Here is a 22293-nt window from a genome sequence, read left to right on the forward strand (position 1 = left end):
TGATGTTCAGCATTCATGATTAATCTTCTCCAGGGTAGAAATATGCCTTTCATATCATGGACAAAGGAATAAAAGCTTATAAAGCTTTAATAAAATGTGTATGCTGTCAGCTTGTAGACGGCAGTTAGCAGAAGTCAAAACTTGAAATGAAGGTTGGGAAAGGCTCAGGATGTTTGGGGGATGTATCCTGCCCGAAGAAGTGGATGCAGCTAACTTTATTTTAGCAAAGAGTCAGAGAAGTTTCCATAGCCATGAGAGTTTGCTTCAAATCATTACATGAATCTAAACTGCTATGGACTGCTTGCTTTACATCGGACTTTCACCAGATCCGTGCCCGGTCTGTCTCCGTTTCCGTGCTCTCTCTCGTCCGTCAACACTCAACGGTTGCATTTTCAGAACGTAGCACAGAGCAGGACCACCAGACAGGTAGAGTCATGTGACCGAGGTTTTCCCACGGTAATTACTGAATAAACGATCCTCCTCCTCCTCTCCTCATCAATGTTGTCTTTCTGGTCCTCCTAAAACCTCTGACCTGTTGACTCCAGGCCTGGCTCCACTCATCATGATGGTTTGTTGTTGTAGTTAAGTGAAATACGATCTGCTGATAACAGTATTTTATTGTGAAAATTAACTGAATGTTGTAATGTTGTTTTGATGCCTGACTTCCTGTACCTTGTGTCTTGTGTATCGACCTGCTGGATCAGAGACGGAGCCGGAACGCAATGGAGCGGATCCAGTGGAGGTTAACACATTGACTAGAATAGAAACCTACCAGATCCAGTCCCAAGACGGACCGGACATGGATCTGGTGGAATTTGGCCATGACACTACCAGCAAGACCACTTCTGTGCATGTCTTGGTTGCAACAGGGCAATAGGAAAGCGGCGGTCGAGGCGGTATTCTGGCTTCAAAGCTCACAATGGGTGGAAATGAAGTGGCGTTGTCCATTCTATATACAGTCAGTGGGTCTGACACCTTCCGTACAGGCATTACAAATTATATTTTAAGAATTGACAGCCATTATGAGGATGTTCATGTTTGATTTTTTCGGTCATAAAGAAGCATCACTGTTTATGTCAGTCTGTTTTATCACTCCCCCTAAAGCCCCTCACAGACTTCAAGGCCTCAGGTCAGTGACTACGAGTCTGCAGCAGCAGCATTTTGCAAGGCTCAGTGCAGATGTTTCCATATGTAGACACACTTCAGGCTGCTGATCAGCTGAGTAAGCTTCTAGTTATTTCATGTACCTTCATGAAGCTACCCTGTGCCTATAGGATCCGTGTTCGCACCAGGTGTTAGATAAAGCTGCTATCACATTCCTTATCAAATCCATTCCCTTAGGAGACTACAATTTAATACTCCACAAAGTGTAGTATGTGTGTATGGTATAGTATGTGTGCATCACAGAAATTTGCCCTGGGCTTAAGGTTGGTGTCTGAGCACTGACGGGACTTGCTGGAAATGTCAGCGTCTCACAGCATTCAAACACACGGAGGGAACAGCATAGCATGGACGTGACTAACATGCTTGGTCGTGTAGAAGCTTTAAATAGAGAAACATATTCTCGATTGGCCTTGAACAGGAAACACAGAAGTAACTTTTTTCCCAGTTTATGCCCAAACACTATCCATGATCTGTCTAATCACAGTTGTAATAAGAGGCAATAAATTGTAGCTTTTTAATTAAAGATGAGGGTCTTGTAATTTGCATTTTGTGTATTTTGTTGTAGATAATGAGTGTTTGCTGTATCTGTGAATTCAGGGCTGAAGGCAGCTCTCTTTTCTCCTGTTTTGAAACACTTGTGATCGCGCCAAGCTATTATGGCAGCATTAATTAGAAAGCTGTTCAAACAGCGTCGGGGGAAACTCAATGAAACAGAGTGGAGCATCATTGAGCAGCGTGATGGGATGTACTGAGAGTGAATGATCATTAACACATGGAAGGTATAGAAGAGGAAATAAGGTGAAACCAACTGGAATATCATAGAAAAGTGCAGCTTGGGCTGCTCAAATTGTAAATAGTTTGGCGAGGAATAGTCTGGAGTCCTTGGAATAGTCTTTAAATAACCAGTGCCCTAAGAAACTTTAAGCTAGATTTGAGTTGAGGGACAAGTGATAAAATGCCACCAGAGAGGGAATCACACTGACGGGAATGATTCAGTCTTGTTTGAAATTCACAAAGTATGCTGCAATGTCAGTGTCTGTCTTATGTCCAGCACAGCACAAAGATGATTTCTCTCAAGGAGAGCAACAATAGTTTAAAGATTTTGCATGTGTACAGGCATGCTTTGTGCTATGGGTGTCCCGATACAACTTTTTCACTTCCGATACGATACTGATATTGCAGCCTTGTGTTTTGGCCGATACCGATATCGATCCGATCCGATATCAGCACAAATCATACATACTTTTATTACTTATTTTGTAGTATGGAATGTTAGAAAAGGTTTGATCAAGTGATATTACTCAAACAGAAAACAATACATAAAACACTTTTGTGTAATATCTGAAGTTAAATGATTTAGCCTGTCCCTGCTAAAAAGTAAAAAGAAAACAGTCTTGATGTGACCACTATGAAGATATTTTAATTCTCTTGATTCAAATAAAAATTTCTGGGACACAATATCAGTGCTGTATTGCACTTTAACGACGGTCCCTGAATGTACCTCGCAGTGACAGAGGCACTTCACAGAAGAGCCAGCTCGCATCGAGAGAGAGCCCGCTCCCGCTGCTTAGCTCTCACAGTGCTCAGCCCCAGTTCTGCTCACAGCAGAACTTTATTTTGATTGGTCAGCATGGTGGCCCTGCTGCCAATCACATGTGAGGGTATAAGATACAGGTGATGGAGGGGAGGCTGTGTATCGTGGATACATCTGTTCCTTCTCGAAGACCGGGCAAATACTCACTGAGAGGAGAAATCGGATCAGCCCATCCAAGCTGAGGCATCTGATTTTTCTCAATGCCAACCTGCACTGAGGGCATTAATGATGTTTGCTCCAGTTTGGTTCTGGTTCTGTTTGCTTGAGTTTGGTTCTAGTTCTGTTTCTTGAGTTTGGTCCTGGTTCTGTTTGCTTGAATTTGGTTCTGCTTCCGTTTGCTTAAGTTGGTTCTGGTTCTGTTTTCTTGAGTTTGGTTCTGGTTCTGGTTCTGTTTGCTTGAGTTGGTTCTGGTTCTACTTGCTTGAGTTTGGTTCTGGTTCTGTTGCTTGAGTTTGGTTCTGGTTCTGTTGCTTGAGTTTGGTTCTGGTTCTGTTTCTAAAGTTGCTTCTCTACCTGTTTGCTTGAGTTTGGTTTAGGTTCTGTTTGCTAGAGTTTGGTTTAGGTTCTGTTTGCTTGAGTTTGGTTCTGGTTCTGTTTGCTTGAGTTTGCTTGAGTTTGGTTCTGGTTCTGCTTGCTTGAGTTTGGTTCTGTTGCTGTTTGCTTGAGTTTGGTTCTGGTTCTGGTTCTGTTTGCTTGAGTGTGGTTCTGGTTCCGTTTGCTTGCGTTTGGTTCTGGTTCTGTTTGCTTGAGTTTGGTTCTGGTTCTGTTCTGTGGATATGTTTGCAGTTTGGAATGTACTGCTTTTATCGGAGTGCTTATATCGGAGATTTTAGATGCAGGCCGATATAATCCGATACTTCTTCAGGGTTCCCACGTGTCCTGGAAAATCTGGAAAACCTGGAAAACAGTTGACCAGTTTTCCAGTACTGGAAAACACCTGGAAAATGGGAGAAAAAGTCAAATGTCCTGGAAAATCACATATAGTCCTGGAAAATTATTCCAACATGGCTGCGTGCGACCTGACCCGATTAACAAAACACATCCCCATTCATTGAAAGTTGAGTGCACGCTGTGCTGGAAAAGACAGCGACACTGTGCAACTTTTTTCACATCTTTTCTCCTTCACTTCATAATCATGCATTCACAGGAAACGGGGGTATATTGTTTATGTTTTATGGTACATGAACCTTGTAGAGTGCTCTTTTGATTCAAAGAGTCTTATATTTAAGTTATAGTGTGACCAGTGGAGTCGGGCAGAGAGCTTGGGGGTCTGTGCCTAACAACTTTCTCTGCAGGCTGAGAGCTCAATTACCGTACTCTAGCTCAGTTGTTCTCAAAGTGGGGTCCTGGGACCCCTGGGGGTCCGTGAACCATAGCGTGGGGGTCCGTGAAATAATTTGAATACATTTCTAATAAATTATAAAATTGTGCTGTGTCATTACAAAACAGCATACACCATTGTTATTATACCATTTGGTGGCTCGAAGGGATATGTGAGTCTTGCTACTGTTAATTTTCTGAAAGCGTTTAAGATCAATTACTTGAAAAGTATAAATGCTGTCATGTTGAGTCCACAAGGAATGAAATGACCCTCTGTTTTAAAGTATACAAGTGGTATTTACTTGATTCAAATTAAAGTGTTATCTGTTTATCACTATGGTACAGGTCTGAAGTATTTACATTGATACGTTTTACAATACAAATAGTTCCAAGGGCAACTAAGAATGCAAATGGTAGTAAGCATGTGCTTTAGTGATGGGAAGTTGGGCTCTTTTCAGAGAGCCGTCTCTTCTAACTCGGCTCCCTAAGAAGAGCCGGCTCTTTCGACTCCCGAACGGCTCTTAATTTAGGATCTTTTGTTGCTGTATATTTTACCTTAACTTTGCAAAAACTAATGGTTTATGTTGGAAACACTTTACGTACAGTGTTTTTATGAGCAGCCTTATAATTGCACAATTTTGTGCATTTCTGTTACAAAACCATTCTCACCCTGATCCTAGGGTTAGGGTTGTGATTAGGGTTAGGGTTAGGGTAAGGATTAGGGTTATGGTTATGGTTAGGGTTGTGATTAGGGTTAGGATTAGGATTAGGGTTCAGATTAGGGTTAGGGTTCGGATTAGGGTTAGGGTTAAGGTTCGGAGTAGGGTTAGGGTTAGGGTTCGGATTAGGGTTAGGGTTAGGGTTCGGATTAGGGTTGGGTTTAGGGTTAGGTTTAGGGTTAGGGTTCGGATTAGGGTTAGGTTTAGGGTTAGGGTTGGGATTAGGGTTAGGGTTAGGGTTCGGATTAGGGTTAGGGTTAGGGTTTGGATTAGGGTTATGGTTATGGTTCAGGTTAGGGTTAGGGTTCGGATTAGGGTTAGGGTTAGGCTTCGGATTAGGGTTAGGAATAGGGTTAGGGTTGTGATTAGGGATAGGGTTAGGGTTAGGGTTGTTAGTAGGGATAGGGTTAGGGTTGTGATTAGGGTTAGGGTTAAGTTTAGGGTTAGGGTTAGGATTAGGGTTAGGGTTAGGGTTCGGATTAGGGTTAGGGTTAGGGTTCGGATTAGGGTTAGGGTTAGGGTTAGGGTTCAGATTAGGGTTAGGGTTAGGGTTAGGGTTCGGATTAGGGTTAGGGTTAGGGTTAGGGTTAGGGTTAGGGTAAGGGTTCGGATTAAGGCTAGGGTTAGGGTTCGGATTAGGGTTAGGGTTAGGGTTCGGATTAGGGTTAGGTTTAGGGTTAGGGTTCGGATTAAGGCTAGGGTTAGGGTTCGGATTAGGGTTAGGGTTAGGGTTCGGATTAGGGTTAGGGTTAAGATTAGGGTTAGGGTTAGGGTAAGGATTAGGGTTAGGGTTCGGATTAGGGTTAGGGTTAGGGTTAGGGTTAGGGTTAGGTTTAGGATTAGGGTTCAGATTAGGGTTAGGGTTCAGATTAGGGTTAGGGTTAAGGTTCGGAGTAGGGTTAGGGTTCGGATTAGGGTTAGGTTTAGGGTTAGGTTTAGGGTTAGGTTTAGGGTTAGGGTTCGGATTAGGGTTAGGTTTAGGGTTAGGGTTCGGATTAGGGTTAGGGTTAGGGTTCGATTAGGGTCAGGTTTAGGGTTAGGGTTAGGGTTTGGATTAGGGTTATGGTTATGGTTTGGGTTAGGGTTAGGGTTCGGATTAGGGTTAGGGTTAGGGTTCGGATTAGGGTTAGGGTTAGGGTTAGGGTTCGGATTAGGGTTAGGGTGCGGGTTAGGGTTCGGATTAGGGTTAGGGTTAGAACCAGTACGAAATTTAATTAAACAGAACCAGAACCAAACTCATACAAACACAACCAGAACCAAACTCAAGCAAACACAACCAGAACCAAACTCAAGCAAACACAACCAGAACCGAACCAGACCTGAAACCGAACGTACCAGAACTGAACCAGAACCGAACCAAACTCAACCAGAACCGAACCAGAACCGAACCAAACTCAACCAGAACCGAACCAGAACGTTCCAGAACTAAACCAGAACCGAACCAGAACCGAACCAAACTCATCCAGAACCGAACCAGAACGTTCCAGAACTAAACCAGAACCGAACCAGAACCGAACCAAATTCAACCGGAACCGAACCAGAACCGAACCAGAACGTTCCAGAACTATACCAGAACCGTACCAGAACCGAACCAAACTCAACCAGAACCGAACCAGAACGTTCCAGAAGTAAACCAGAAACGAACCAGAACCGAACCGAACCAGAACCGTGCCAGAACCGTACAAGAACCGAACCAGAACCGAACCAGAATCGAACCAGAACTGAACCAGAACTGAACCCGAACCAGAACCGAACCGAACCAGAACCGCACCGAACCAGAACTTAACCAGAACTTAACCAGAACTGAACCAGAACCAGAACCAAACCGAACCAGAACCGAACCGAACCAGAACCGAACCAGAACCGAACCAGAACTGACCCAGAACTTAACCAGAACCGAACCAGAACCGAACCGAATCAGAACTGTGCCAGAACTGTGCCAGAACTGTACAAGACCGAACCAGAACCGAACCAGAACCGAACCAGAACCGAACCAGAACTGAACCAGAACCGAACCAGAACCAGAACCAGAACCAAACTCAAGCAAACAGAACCAGAACCAAACTCAAGCAAACAGAACAAGAACCAAACTCAAGCAAACATTATTAATGTCCTCAGGTTGGCATTGAGAAAAATCCGATGCCTCAGCTTGGATGGGCTGATCTGATTTCTCCTCTCAGTGAGTATTTGCCCTGTCTTCAAGAAGACTCTCTGAAGGAACAGATGAAGCCACGTTACAGAGCCTCCCCTCCATCACCTGTATCTTATATCCTCACATGATTGGCTGCATGGCTGCCAAGCTGACCAATCAACACAAAGTTTTGCTGTGAGCAGAGCTGGGGTTGAGCACTGTGAGAAAAAAACGAAAGGGAAAAAACTGGGAGCCGGCTCTCTCTCGATGCGATGCGATGCGATTTACTATGAAGCATCGGCTCTCAGAGCCGCAGCTTTTGATCATGACACATCACTAATGTGCTTAATCTGTGTTACAATTATGAGGGGGCCTTGGACAATTTTCTCACCTGTAAGGGGTCCCTGGATCCAAAAAGTTTGAGAACCCCTGCTCTAGCTAGTAGGAGTGCAAACTCCCGATAGTGAAAACAAACGGAACAAAAAGAGCGACACAACTGCACAGAGACTCCTAGACTACATGTCTTTCAATGTAGACTTCCACTGAGAGGAACATGTTAGACTATTTAGGAACTAAATTAGGAACAAAATTTAGACTGTCATACCAGCTTGATCATCAATGAAAATGTCCTGGAAATGTCCTGGAAAATGATCTCTGGAAAAGAGTGGGAACCCTGTTCTTTCTTTTGCTGATATCTGACCGATATCCGATATCAATATGGGATCGGGACACCCGTACTTTGTACTAAAGTGTTCAATCCTATTATATTGTTCCTGTATTTGTTGAGCTGTTAAGTTGCTTACAGCCCTGAATGAAAAATGTGTGAAGGCATTATAGTGGCAGCAAAGTGAAATGTTTAGACCTAAAAGTTTTTTTCTGAAGGTCTCAGAAAAGTCAGTCAGTGTTTCAACCATTGACTGTATATGGATGGTGTGCCTCCATCTCCTCCCATCGTGAGAGGGTGAAGCCAAAATACGGCCTCAATGGGTGCTGACATGTTGTGCTATTGCAGCCTGGCTGGTGGAGCCGCAGGACTTGTGTACCCCCCTTCTGTCAACCAAAATACAGTAAATTTACTCTTAAAACATCAAGGTCATGAGGTCAGCGTTGTCCTCAGTAGAACAGATCATTGTGTTGATTTTAAGTGGACACTAATGTACTATGGTAATGCATACTTTTTTCTCGGGCTGCTTTCTACTCTGTAAATCCAGTTGCGATTGCAGTTAAACAGATCCGTCAATCAAGTCACATCTATTCTTTTTAGATCTAAACCTCTCAGAAAAATTGCACCCAGGTCAGCATGAAGTGAACCAACTGCTATAAAAGGAAGCATGTTCTAAAACCATTTATGATTTTCTAGTTGACTCATGCTCCACATATTTTAATGGAGTAGGCAGGCTTTATGACCAATACTGCAACCAGCCACCAAGGGGGGCTCTTAAGGTTTTGGCTTCCTTCAGGTTAGCTGTTGTGCTGTCCATGACTTAATAAAGACTATGGTTTCAACCTATTCCAAGGTAAACTTGTTTGTGTTTACTTAATTCAGAATCGATTTGATATATATTCTCGGTCAGAGGTTAACCTTGTTGTGTCAAAGACTCAGTACCAAGGCAGATTTTAACTCCACTGCAAAATGATGTTGGAAAACGAATAAGAAAATATTTTTTGGCATTTTTTTGGCTCCTTTTCAGTCTCCATCCTGACAAATCTCTCTTGTATCAGATAATGGGTAAATTTGAAGCAAAAATCACAAAGACTACAGCTTTCTATGCTCTCTTTCTGTCCTTATCTCTTGGATTTAAATTGGTTCATTTTAATGGTGTGTTGGCTGACGGTCTGTGGGCTGCCTTGCATGTCCTTTATTGATAACTCATCATGCCTGCTCATGGTTTACATGAGTGGGCAGAATGGATGTCGAGTGGAGAGGTAGAAAAAAGGTAATTTTAGAGAACAGAGAACCTGATCAACTCTCTCACTTGCTGTGTGATCAGCAGTATAATTGGTCATTCACGATAATGTACAAAGCCTAGTTTTGATCCTGTCCATTTTATCTTTCTCAAGTTACTGCTTTATGTTGTGAACACACACTCAGTACCTCTTGTATCTGTGTAAGTCAAAGCCCTCTGGTATATCTATGGGCATAATCCATAGACTGTATAAATAATGGATGTAGTATCTGTGATGTCACCCATCTGTTCCTGAGCGCTGTTTTGAAGCCAGTCATCGGCAGGAGCCATATTGGTAATGTGGAACTCATCCAAACTTAGTGTGAGGTAAAGAGGCGGAGTTTGAGCCTCTTAGCCAACAGCTATGTGCTCCCGCCTGTCAGTCAAGTCAGTCATGTCCTTATTTGGGCAAAACTCGTAATCTTAATATCTTCTGAACCGTCACGTCAGAAAAAAATTCACCCCCTGTACAGTGTGTGCCGATAGAGAAATTAGCTACGTAGACCCAAGCCGTTTTTTGAACCAGGCTGTAAAAATGTTTATTAATGCTGCAAAGATCGTCTTTTTTGAATTGGTGTCTATGTGGTTTCTGGTGTTTCTGCAGCCAGCCTCAAGCGGATGCTCGATGAATTGCAGTTTATAACACTTACGTATGGGCTTCATATTTTGAGACCGGAGGTTGCCGCTTGGTATAATCACATCACTTTGTAACAAGACTTTCACTGGAGAATAATTTCACAAATAATTCAAGAAAATATTAGTGACGTCACCCATGATATTTTGCACTTTTGATGCTACGACTGCCTCCTTGTGGCATGTATATGTAACTACAAAATACGTTGTGGCTGAGAAAATAACACAAGTACACCGACAGTTACTGAAGTCATACTGAAGGATTAATCTAAAACAACAAAGAGTTGGAAATCACATAATTTAATTTATATATTAAGAATAATTTTGGGAGTTTTTGGCCTATATTGAAAGACAGGACAGTGTTTGGTGTCCTAGGATTTCCTTTGTTAACTTAAAGTGTTGAAAACATACTATGCCAGGCCGGCATGGAAATAATAAGACAACACTCAGAAACTACACACACTCATATTTCTCTTGCCATTTATATGTTTTGATCCCAGGTGCTAATCAAGGTCCAACTTTTTGTTAAACCACCATATACTGTGAGGAAATATTTCAGTTTTCATAAATGGGATTGTGTTTTGTTTCCTGTGAGTCAACACAACCCCTTCAAATGTCGAACCTGCTTTCATTCCCTTGAAAAAAGTTGATCATTTTTTTACACCACATCATAAATTGGTCCATTAAAAACATCAAAGTCCTTCCCTTTGTATTCATCATTAGATAATAAAGGATACAAACATAGGATGAAGTGATAAAAGCGCAGGATTCAGGCTACATTAGATGACAAAAGAGAACAGAGGCATCCTCCCAAATGCCAATCAGATTTTGAAAGAGCGACTGGGAAAGCCTGTTTCTTCTCTTTTGTTCACATTTTAAAGCCTTTTCATACTTTTTACGCTTTTGAAAATGTAGGCTATTCAATTTTAGTTCAGGAAAAATAGAAAAATAGTTAATACATGTTGACAGGAACATAACGAAAGTTGAGAAGAAGTGGAAAATAGAGAGGAAGATGGTTCTCTGCGTGATGCATTAATGAAGGTAAATGTAGTGTGTTTGTGCCGCAGGATAAAACAGTCTGAAAGTCCTGCCTGTTGTGCATCATATTGCCATTACATCTTGTCTCTGGTGGCACTCAACAATAATTGCTTTACGGTGCAGTGACCTTAGCATTGCCACAGGGTTTAGCGTCTCGCAGGTTGTTTTAGCGCTGTGGTTGTTTTGTTTTGTTGTTCACTTTTCAGCTGTCCGCCTACACTCTGTTCCTGTTTGACCTGAAACTGTTGTGCTCTCTGACAGGTTTGACTGTGACTGGATCCACAAGGTTGTTTATATCACAGGGGGAAAAGAAGTGTTCTCTAATTTTTTCAACATTTTGTGCTGTCACTTGGTGACGTTCACAGTCGAACTGCTCAGGAAGGTACCAAGAGAGTAAGTGACAGTGGAGGTTAGAATACACTCTTGCAGGATGTTAGGATCATTACTCACCTTTGCTTTCTCATTTCCTCCTAAACTTTCCTTACAGGGATAATACAAACCACGTCATCATTAGACCGAACTACCCTCACTTAGAATAATGTATCCCTGATTTATAACTGATGTGTATGTGTGAGTGTTTTTGCCCCTCCTGTGGACTCCACTGCAGTGTGGTGGGCTGCTGTTATTATAAACCTGACAGGAGAAAGAAAGCTTGTCATCCTAAGAAAGTATGCTTTTTTCAAAACATAATTACCCTTTAGAGGCAAATTACTGCAATCAGAGGAAGTCTCCCATCAAAGAGTTTCATCATGAAGGAAAAGAGTCGGCTTAAAAACACGACTTCATGAAGAGAATAAGGACGCTTTTATCAGTTGTTTTATTGAAATTCAAGTTGGTGCAGTGACAGCCAAAAAACTCATTGTGTTATTGAGAGCATTTGTACAGTAAATGTCTGTCCTACGGTTTGTGAGGGACAGTACTGAGAAGTTAGAACATAAAAAAACATAAAAATTAAATTTAAATGGATAACAATAAAAACAGTAATGACATTTTTTCTATATAAAAATGCATTGAAGATTTTCATTTGGCTTTCATATGTGAGGATTAAAAACACACAAACACAGCAGGAAGGACTCGAGTCTTGACTTTAAGGATTTGTTTCTCGACTTGGACTCAAGCACTGATGACTCAGACGTGGATCAGAGCATTGATTGCACTGATATTCGAATGATGTTTTGTTGTTTTTTTTATGTATGCAGCCATGTTGGATATGTTAAAGAGCTATTTATGAGAAGACAGGGACAAGCCTAAACTTTAACAGGCCTCTGTGCAGGATGCAACTAGAAAGAAGAGAAGCTATAACTACTTTGACTTTTGATCATGTTACAGTGAACACCTAACAGTAATGTAGACTCACCCATTGAGTCCAAGATATTTCACAAGCTAGAATTCTGAAGACTAGCAGGAGGCTTGTAGGTGTTTTAGAGTTTATTACACACCTGCAGTGATCCCCTGCAGCAGAATAAATAAGTGCACATCTATGCACCACACACAGCACTGCAACTGTTGATAAATGAAGTCTCCAGACACATAGACAGGGTTGCTCAGAATTTAATGTTAATCAATGAAATGTGTTTTCTACCCGTACTAAAGGTCCCACACAGTCAGTCAGGGTCCATACAGTCAGAAATGGTTTGGAGGAAAACAGTTGTAATTATGGGTGTAATGATACAAATAATATTTGTAATAAAATGATAAGTCGACTCGGGTTCGTCTCAATAACTTAGACTCAACTTGAGATTGAACCAGAGGACTCGAGACTCGGCTTGTCACAACTAGAGTCATGGACGAAAGTATTGGCACCCCTTGAATTTTTCCAGAAAATACACCATTTCTCCCAGAAATTGTTGCAATTACAAATGTTTTTGGTATACACACATGTATTGCTATTATGTGCATTGGAACAACATAAAAAATCAAAGAAAAAAGACAAAATTGACATAATTTTACACAAAACTCAAAAAATAGGCCGGGCAAAATTATTGGCACCCTTTTAAAACTGTGGGTAAATCATTTTATTTCCAGCATGTGATGCTCATTTAAACTCACCTGTGGCAGGTAACAGGTGCTGGCAATATAGAAATCACACCTGAAGCCAATTAGAATGTATAAAAGTCCACTCAACCTTTGTGTTGTGTGCCTGTGTGTGTCACACCGAGCATGGAGAAGAGAAAGAAGAGCCGAGAATTGTCTGAGGACTTAAGAAGCAAAATTGTGGAAAAATATGAACAATCTCAAGGTTAAAAGACCACCTCCAGAGATCTTAAAATTCCTTAGTCAACTGTGCGTTATATAATCAAGAAGTTTGTAACCCATGGAACTGTGGCGAATCTCCCTGGACGTGGACGGAAGAGAAAAATTGACAAAAGAATCCAACACAGGATAGTTTGAATGGTGGATAAACATCCTCAGTCAACTTCCACACAAATCCAGGCTGTCCTGCAGCCCCAAGGGTGTGTAACCAAATATTAAGTTGAGGGTGCCAATAATTTTGTCCGGCCTATTTTTTGAGTTTTGAGTAAAATGATGTCAATTTTGTCTATTTTCTTCTGTTTTTTATGTTGTTCCAATGCACATAATAGCAATAAACATGTGTATACCAAAACCATTTGTAATTGAAACAATTTCTGGGAGAAATGGTGTATTTTCTGGAAAAATTCACGGGGTGCCAATACTTTCGTCCATGACTGTACAATCATAGAGCCTCAAAACAACATTTTAAATTGTACTCTCCGAGGCCATTTCGGTCTGCTCTGTAAATTACTCCATAGAAAAACGAAAGTGTATCTAAATGTTTTCTTTCAAAGACTAGTATTGATGCTGGATTTTTGATGATTTCTCAGGTCAAGTCTTATATTCTTCTCCTTTTTTCTCTTCTCACAGGAGGTCCATGAAATTCTCAAAGAATATGAACTGAAGTACTGCTTTGTGGACCGCAACAAAGGCACAGGTAAACCTCATACTTCACTACTCTCAAAGATTCACTGACACGCACAGGCTTGTTCTTCTATACTTGTGGGGACCCTCATCAACATAATGCACTCCCAAACACTAAAGTAAAATATCTCAACTAAATGCCAAACCACAACCCCAACCCAAGTCTTATCACCTTGGGACAATCCAAAATGTCCCCAGATTAAAACTGCCATTGGTCCTCACAAAGATAGATAAACAAGTACACACACACACACACACACACACACACACACACACACACACACACACACACACACACACACACATGCAGCTTTGCTTGTATGAACCTGTAAACCAAACCCTAAACATACAGCCATGTCATATCTTTCATCACTAATTTGTATTATTAGTCATGTGGAAAGTCGTGTGGTGACACTGACGGTGTGGATGAAGTGATCGGGGAGGAATGACTGACACATTATATTGTGTAAAAAATGGTTCAGGGGTCAGGCTTGCAGATGGACTGATACTTTCACCTGTAACTCTAGAGACCAGGGTCTATTTTTTATGTTTTGCTTTGTGGTGGTGTTCATATGACCATCTATATGAAGCTTTAGGACTACACAGTGAGTTAGGGTACTGCCAAAATTGTCTCAGAGATGACTTGCGAGGATTTTGAGGATGAACTAAGCTTTGTTGCAGCAACAGCAATTTATGGAAGCAGGAAAAAAGAACGGCAGCCGTATAATTCAATTCAACAATGCAACAGATTCACTTAGCTGCAAAATTGCCAACCAAGTTTGTAATATTGGCAAAAGGGAGTGGAGTGTTTCACAGTACATTATAACCAACATATCTACTCCCTCTTTTTAAAGGGGAGTGTAGGGGGTCTAAGGATTTAGGCTAAGGAAAGCTTTGCAGATTAAAAGGCACCTTGAAGCAAAATTTTTGTATTGCACTTGTTCGACTATCACAATTATGATATGTGCAGGTGTAGTAGGGGAGAACGGGGTTGGTTGTCACACTTTTTACTGTTTTGATGATTGCTCATCATCAAAACATCTTTCAATAGTCATTCCTACATTAAATTGAGGCTTACGGTGTTGGCTTGAAATGTGTATCCCTCTCATTTTCCAACTCCTTGTAACAAAGAGGCAATTAACTATCAAAGACACTCTGACACATTGTGACAACCAACCCCATCACGGGGATGGTTGTCACACACTATAGGGTTGGTTGTCACGCACTATGGGGATGGTTGTCACACACTATGGGGTTGGTTGTCACAATGTTATTTTAATGGGAAAAGTCTTTTAAAAAAGGCAAGAAGGCAGAACCAAATTTGAAAGTTTAATTGCACTGACAAGTGATAGGCCTACATAACTTAATGCATTTTAACATAAAATGAGCAAGGAACATGAACAGGAAACACATCTTTAGGCCAGCCTATATAACAACATGAAGAACAAAACAAATAGGCCGAACAATAATGGCCTACTCACCTAGGCTACATGCAGTCACTGTCTGAGTTACAGTGATGGCAAATGTAGGGTCTGAACACTCCAACTAATTTCACCATGCATGATTTTGCCAACATAGGGGTTGGTTGTTACATGTGACAACCAACCCCAAAGAGAATGTGACAACCAACCCCAACTGGAATTTTTTGCTAGCATCAAGGCTAACAACCATCTAACAACTAGTTAGCTAGCTAATAAAAACCTAAACTATAGCTTTCCCCTCACACTTAAGGGTAACACTTGTTTTGTTATAAACCCATCGTTTAAAAGCCTAGAAGAAAAAAACTGAGGAGCTGAATTTTTACAATTTCAGCTGTCTTACTCCAGAGAAGACTTTTTAGGTGAGCTCTGATCCTAATTCTGGAAATGTCAATACCCCAATTTGAGAGACAGTGCCCTCTGGTGGCGAGATATAACGAGTATGACAACCAACCCGTATGACAACCAACCCCGTTCTCCCCTAGTCGCGTCATAGGATGTGCAATGTTAGTCGTATGACCTTAAACACGTCAATTTTTTGGTGCAAAAACGTAACACACAAATTCAACCTCTAACATTAATCTGCAATTAAAAAGTGTGATTAGTTTCAGTACGACAGTAAGTCCAAGCACTTGTTAATGTTTTCACACGTACAGACTGCTAAGGGGACCGCAACCATTATATAGCTACCACTCTGAATGCTAAAGGAGTACCTTTTGAAAACTAAAGTAACTTATACCACAACTTGAACTTTTTCTATGTTTTAAAATTACATTGTTAGCTTGATACCATGTTTAAATTGATTACGTATAATCAGTCACATTCAGTGAAGTTGAATGGTATAATTTGGTTTTACACAACTTATATGTATAAAACTTTATTGCTCAGATAAACTCATTTCAGTATGTTTGCACACACTGGGCGTCATTTATCAATCTTGCGTGAAAACGGTTGCAGATCTGAGCGCAGAATTGGTCTTACGACAGGATACACGTGTGATTTAAGAAACATTTGTATCTGACCAATCCCAGAGTACTAATGATTGGGTCTTGATAAATGTGGTGGCTGAAAACAATCGTTATTTAAATATCACGCCCTTAATTATTCACAGTTCAGCCGGGATCGCCCACAGAATGAAAACTTGCATACACGGACTGAGACCTGGCGTAGGATTTGAGCGTATCCTCCGCCCAGGTTCAGATTAATAAATGCTGACCTATGCTTGGAAATGGTCGTACACCCTGTTTTCGGTCGTACACATATTTGATAAATGAGGGCCACTCAGTCTAAGACTTGCACATAAATTTGATCTGATCAATCTTTGTTGAATTCTTTGATCTGAAGTTTTCATTACAGTTTTGATCCTTAACCAAAATGCAGTCCTTAAATGAACTGTGTGTGAAAGTAAGTCTCATTTCAATGACTTCTGTCTCACCATCTGAGAACATTTCGTCCTCTTAAGTCTGAAAGTACAAGGAAACACACACATACATACACACACAGAGAGCAAACCCCCCTGCCCCTAGAGTGTGTCCCTTTCCAGGCAAATCTAACATAGTGTCTATATTTAGTCCGAGCAGTCAGCCAAGCACCTGAAACATAATGCTTTCACAAAGTGGAGGGGGGTTGTAAACAGCTGAGATATCAAAGCACAGGTCTCACCAAAAGGTTAATGGAGTTTCAGAGCAAAAGAGAGCCTGATGAAACACGGGTCCTAATCGGGCCTGCAGCCCTGGTACTTGGCTAATTAGGCCGCTGCGGTGGCGTTGTGTGTTGGGCTCTGATGCACCAAGGTAGGTGGAGTGGGATGATAATTCAGCATCAAGAACATCAGAGGAAAAGTAAAAATGTTCCTGTCAAACCCACAGTGATCATAGGTACCATATTCCTCTGTTTATTTCTCCATCATTTAAAACTCTCTCTCAGTCTCTTTTATTCTTCTCTTCCTCACTTGTCACCTGCAGTACCTCCTCTTATAAAAGGAGTTTTCCAGCAATTTTACAACATAATAAAGTAAGGACAAGGAGTCTCAGTGTTATTTCTTTGAATTAAGACGGCGAACATTTAAAGTGGAATTTAAACGTCTTAAAAGAGTTGAGTCCAAGGCCTCGGGCGAGGGTAAGATTGATAGGGAGACTTTTCTTTGTCCTTTTTCCTGTCTTGGATTTTATGAAGAACTCTGTTATGATGGAAGATTGCTGCATAAGTGTGGCTGTAGGGGAGCTTTGTCTGCTACAAGAAAAGGTATGGAGCCTGTAAGCTGTGGTTGTAGACAGGACCACCAAACTCCAGACCAAGTCCTAGTGTGTTCAGGCCAAGATGAGACCAGGACTTTGATAGACTGATGCCAAGTCCTAAACTTAAAATGTGACAATTGGGAATCATATATAGTCCTCCTGTCAAAAACTCCAGAGAACATATCAAGCTGTCTTAAAATAACATCACATTTGCTTTATGTTAGTCAAATGCAGCTAGCTTGAGATGCAGGTTTTCTATGTAGTTGTGGTCCTAGCTAGCCAAGGAATAAACTCCAAGTAAAAGTGAATCGAAGTCCATGACCTTCGAAATGTAGTTTTTGACTGATGGTGTGGTCCATTTACCTGGTAACGTGGTCACATTTGAGTTGAATGTGTTCCAGTCAGAAAGCAGTGTTAGCTAATAACAGGTGATAACACACTACGTGATAGTTTGTGTACGAATACAACAAGGCAACATCTCCTCAACTATGCACAGTACTATGAGTGTGATTGATTACATTGCACAACACTCAGTTGCTTATTAACACTTTTAAAAAGTACAGCTGTTTCACTGCTGATGATAGGAGCGGCCATCTTGGATTATGAGCTCAGGGTTCCTGAAGTTCCTCTGAGCGGTGATTCTGCAGTGTCTGCAGATTGGTAGGGGTTGAGTAGATAGCTGATTTGTGGCATTTTGCCGTTATTAGAAAGGACGGCTGAAGAGAGATGGGAGAGTGCAGGAAAGTCATGCAGCTAAGGGTTGTGGCCAGAAGTTCTTCGAAGTGCCCCAATGCAAACAGTATGATGTGCAGTATCTTTTTCCTTTCAAATTTAACATGGTTATTTGTTCAAAGGTAACCCGTTATGAAGGTTATCCTTAATTCCCTTAGCTACTGTAATGTTACCTGTCCCCTGGCGTTATTAGACTGGCCGACATGACAGTGGTCAGAGACGAGGTATCAAATGTAACCATGTGGGAGTGCGTTTTCCAAAACAAACAGCAATCAATAAATACTTTGAGTGTGTCCCAACTCGTCTTACTTCCAGCTCGAATAGCAACACGTTTTATGACTGCTCTTCACAGTACGTCCACTCTGCTAAAGCTGGCTTGTTGGATGTTTTTTATGTTCTTCAGGACACTTTTTGGACCAAGAGCTGAACTCAGTGATTCTGCTCATTAGCACTGTCACCGTATTAACATGAGTACAAGTTGTTTAAAGTGCAGGACACCACTCCCAGAGCTGGTACTAGAGTGTGTGTGTGTTTGTGCTTATGTGGGGTGGGAGATCCCCAACTGCTTCTGTTAGAGGTGTGAAAGATTGATATCAAGCCTGTGCAGCTTTTCACTGTGTGTGTGTGTCTATGTGTGTGTGACAGTGTGTGAATGATGAAGGATTGAATATTTAGCCTTGATCCAGTAACACCCTGACTTGTCACCTCTTCACTTACCCCAAACATCGACCCTATCACCAACCCGGACTTCTTTGTACTTTTGTTTGTGTTGGAGCGCATGTGTGTGTGTGTGACACGGCGGTCAGCTTGAACTTGCCAGCTGATGGATCAGTTTTCAAGCAGCTGGGTAACATCAACCCGACCGAGTGTTTACAGTCTGACTCACTCTCTCCTTCCTCTCCCCCTCTCTGTCTCTTCTTCTCTTTCCCTTTTTCTTTCTCTCCTCTCTTCCAGTCGAAATAGTGACAAGATTTTCTGTCTTTACCAACACGCAGCAGTTGATTTCAAGAAGAATGATGATTTAAGCGAATAACATGAAATATGTTGAGGTCTTTGCAATGAAGTAATTTAATGATAAAATACCTTAAAAGTAAATTTCCTTGTATTTTTGTGTTTTAGATCGACTGTGTTTACATGGATTGGAGTATACTGGTTATTAGGGATGGGTACGAATACTCGAGTACTCGCCGTTGACCCCATTATTCAAATAGCATTTTGTTATTCGCGCACCTGGCAACATAACTTGAACTCATACAGCGTTACATGTGTGACCATGTGCTTTTTGTTTTCGCCTAACTGAATATACTAGGTAGGAAAATAATTAACGGGATATAAACGTTTGACTTCTCCGGCCACGGCTTCAACTTTAGAACACACCGAGCCAGATTTCAGCAAAACAACTGTTTTACGGCAGCTACGGCAACACTGTAGGAACACGTTATTCAACCGAAAGCGAAAGCACAACAAACACAGAACTGTCTGCGACACCTGCAACATGTCAGTTAAAAAAAATGAAAACAATGAATGTGCAGTGCAAGATATGTGGCGTTAAACTTACATACCATAGAAATACTAGGTGATGCTTCACCACATGCGCTTAAAGCACAAGGAGAAAACAGCGGAGACAGATAACAGGCAGTCTCACATCATGTCTTTTGCTCGCCCTGTTAGCACACGTCGTTGTGATGAAACCAGAGCGGAGAAGATTAGCCTGATAATAACCACAATGGTAACTGGAGATATGCTTACATTAAGTTTTGTGGAAGGAGAACGCTTCAAAGAGCTGAACGCGTCAGTCGAGCCAGAGTACAAGCTACCATCACAGAGAACAACAACTATGAGAGTGGAAAAGATGTCTGAAGAAAAGGCAGCAGGACTTACTACAATTTTGGTCTGGTAGGTCCGTGTCCGACGGACTTTTATTTATCTATTTTTGTTTACGGTTAAAAAAAATAAAATAATTGCGAGTACTCGAGTAATCGTTCATTAGAAAGTTCGAGTAATCGATTACGAGGATTACGGTAAATTCCCATCCCTACTGGTTATGAGCCTTATACTGGTTGTAGAAAAACCTGATGATCCATCCGTCTTTATACATGATGAAAACGTGTATCTCTTCGGGCGCTGTTGGCCTAGTAGTCCAAGTGTGCACCCCATATACAGTGGCTATAGTCCTTGTCCGCGGGCGTCGCTCTTGACCTCTACTATTTGCTGCATGTCTTCCCCCGCTCTCTACTCCCCACGTTTCCATTAAAGGAAAAAACGCCCAAAAACATAACTGTTACTTGTAACTCATTTTCTGATTACTACATCTTACGTCTTTGCCCTGGCACCTTTATTTTTTACAACACAAACCACAGCAATTCAGAGATCTGAGAAAAGTTAGACCAGTGTGGCTTCTTGACGGCTTATTGTGTTGCAGATACAAATGTATCCACCTTATTTCCAGCGACAGGAGAAGAGAGCGACAGGACATCTGTAGATAAGTATATATCATAATTCGGTTAATGTTTGTATCTGTTGAGTTCGCTTACGAACAACATACTCAGGATTTAGTTAAGTTACGAGATTCCGCGTATCTCTCAGTAAAGACCCAGCATTTGTTGCACTACAGAACGCTTACTACGTCAACACCACCGCCCGCTGAGGTGGCCACAAGCGGCAACCTCCGGTCACAAAATAAGGAGGCCATGCGGAAGTGTTATAAACTGTTCATTCCAAAAAGACGATCTTTGCAGCATTAATAAACATGTTTACAGCCTGGTTCAAAAAACGGCTTTGTTCTGAATAGCTCATTTCTCTATCAGCACACACTGTACGGGGTTGAATTTTTTTATAATGCCACTGTTCAGAAGATATAAAAATTACGAGTTTTGCCCATTTAAGGACATGACTGACAGTAAACCATGACCAAGCATATTGAATTGTATTGAACTTAAATCGTGATATAATGTTTAAAGAACAAACACAGAAACTAGATACTGTTTCTATCAATCTTGGGAACAGATGCACTCAATGACTAGAAACAGAATGATACAATGGTCCCCTGTTGGTAAGATAAGGGTGTACTTGAGTGTCGTGTGTGTGTGTGTGTGTGTGTGTGTGTGTGTGTGTGTGTGTGTGTGTGTGTGTGTGTGTGTGTGTGTGTGTGTGTGTGTGTGTGTGTGTGTGTGTGTGTATGTAAGGATGAAGGATTGATTGTGACAACACCAATGTCATCAATTCTGATTAACACTCTATATTGATTCTCTTATTGATCTACGATCAATCTTCTGTGAACACAGGTTTCTGTGTCAACACTGTTTAATCGTCTGAGTCTAAGCAGTGCAGAAGAAGCAGCTGACTATCTGCAGAGAGGTATTCCTGCTTATTGTAATTATGCTGTATCTTTTTTTACTCCTTGTGGTTGATGTGTAGTTTGGAGTCGTTGAGTGCCAAATATCTGGCATACCTTCAAAGTAGGCTCGTAGACGAATTTCCAAATTTTGCTGGTGTTTCCAAATTTACTGAAAAAGATCATTTTAAAGACATTACAGCGAGGACTGTTTGGGAGTTTCTTGGTGAAAAACAGCCATGATTTGGATCATTACTTTCACAGTGCTTCAAAGCCTTCTTGTTTATGTTTCCTGCAGAGTGTTGCATGAGTTTACAGTCATGTTTCTCTGAAATGTGTAACAGTTAAAAGACATACTACGGATTTAAGAGTTTGGAACCCATTCTTGGTGTCCCTTAGTTTTTACTTCAATTTTATTTTTGATAAATCCTTCTTCAGGTGTCTCTTTGGGGGCAAAGGCAAAATCTAAAGTGGAATGTTCTTCGTCCTTCTCTGTTAATTTCTAGGATTATAAAAAATGAGAGAATTCCTGTGCTTCATTTCCTGTCTCACCTTGTGTATCTCCTTCCTACAGTGAGAGCAGGATCCTTGAGATTATTGATGACCCTTCAGCAAAAACTTTTCGTCTTTATTATTTCTGCTGCTCACTGATGAGATATTTTGAGTGATGCTACATCTTTTTCATTACGTTTAATAGTCTGGGTATAAATTTCCATTAATGCTTTTTTCTTCTTAGACTCTTTGGGAATGTCTTCAGGTGTTGCTAATGCTTCACACACAGTATTTTATCTATTTACTTCAGAGGGTTGATGTTTAATTCTGCATTTTTGAACCAAAAAACATACCCTATGAAACACATTTGTAAGCCACTGGTGTCTGGATGTCTGCTTCTTATCAGTTGTTGACAAAAAGTAGCTTAATAACTTCTTAAATTCTTACACACAGATAACATATACACATTGATGCACTGAATAGTAAGACCTTTGAGCCACAAAAATGAAACATAAGACGAGCTGAGGTCCAAAGTATT

At 41.1% G+C, this 22293-nt stretch overlaps 1 protein-coding gene across 1 annotated transcript in view; it reads left to right on the forward strand.

Annotated features, from left to right (window-relative positions):
• The window catches only part of raver2 (ribonucleoprotein, PTB-binding 2), a 126548-nt gene that overhangs the window by 19715 nt on the left and 84540 nt on the right, over positions 1–22293 (forward strand). Inside the window, exon 2 of the mRNA XM_034709478.1 lies at positions 13429–13495. Within this exon, the coding sequence (XP_034565369.1) occupies positions 13429–13495 (67 nt within the window). The remainder of the gene's footprint in view (positions 1–13428; positions 13496–22293) is intronic.

Source organism: Notolabrus celidotus, chromosome 2, assembly GCF_009762535.1.
Source record: "Notolabrus celidotus isolate fNotCel1 chromosome 2, fNotCel1.pri, whole genome shotgun sequence".
NCBI lineage: Eukaryota > Metazoa > Chordata > Actinopteri > Labriformes > Labridae > Notolabrus > Notolabrus celidotus.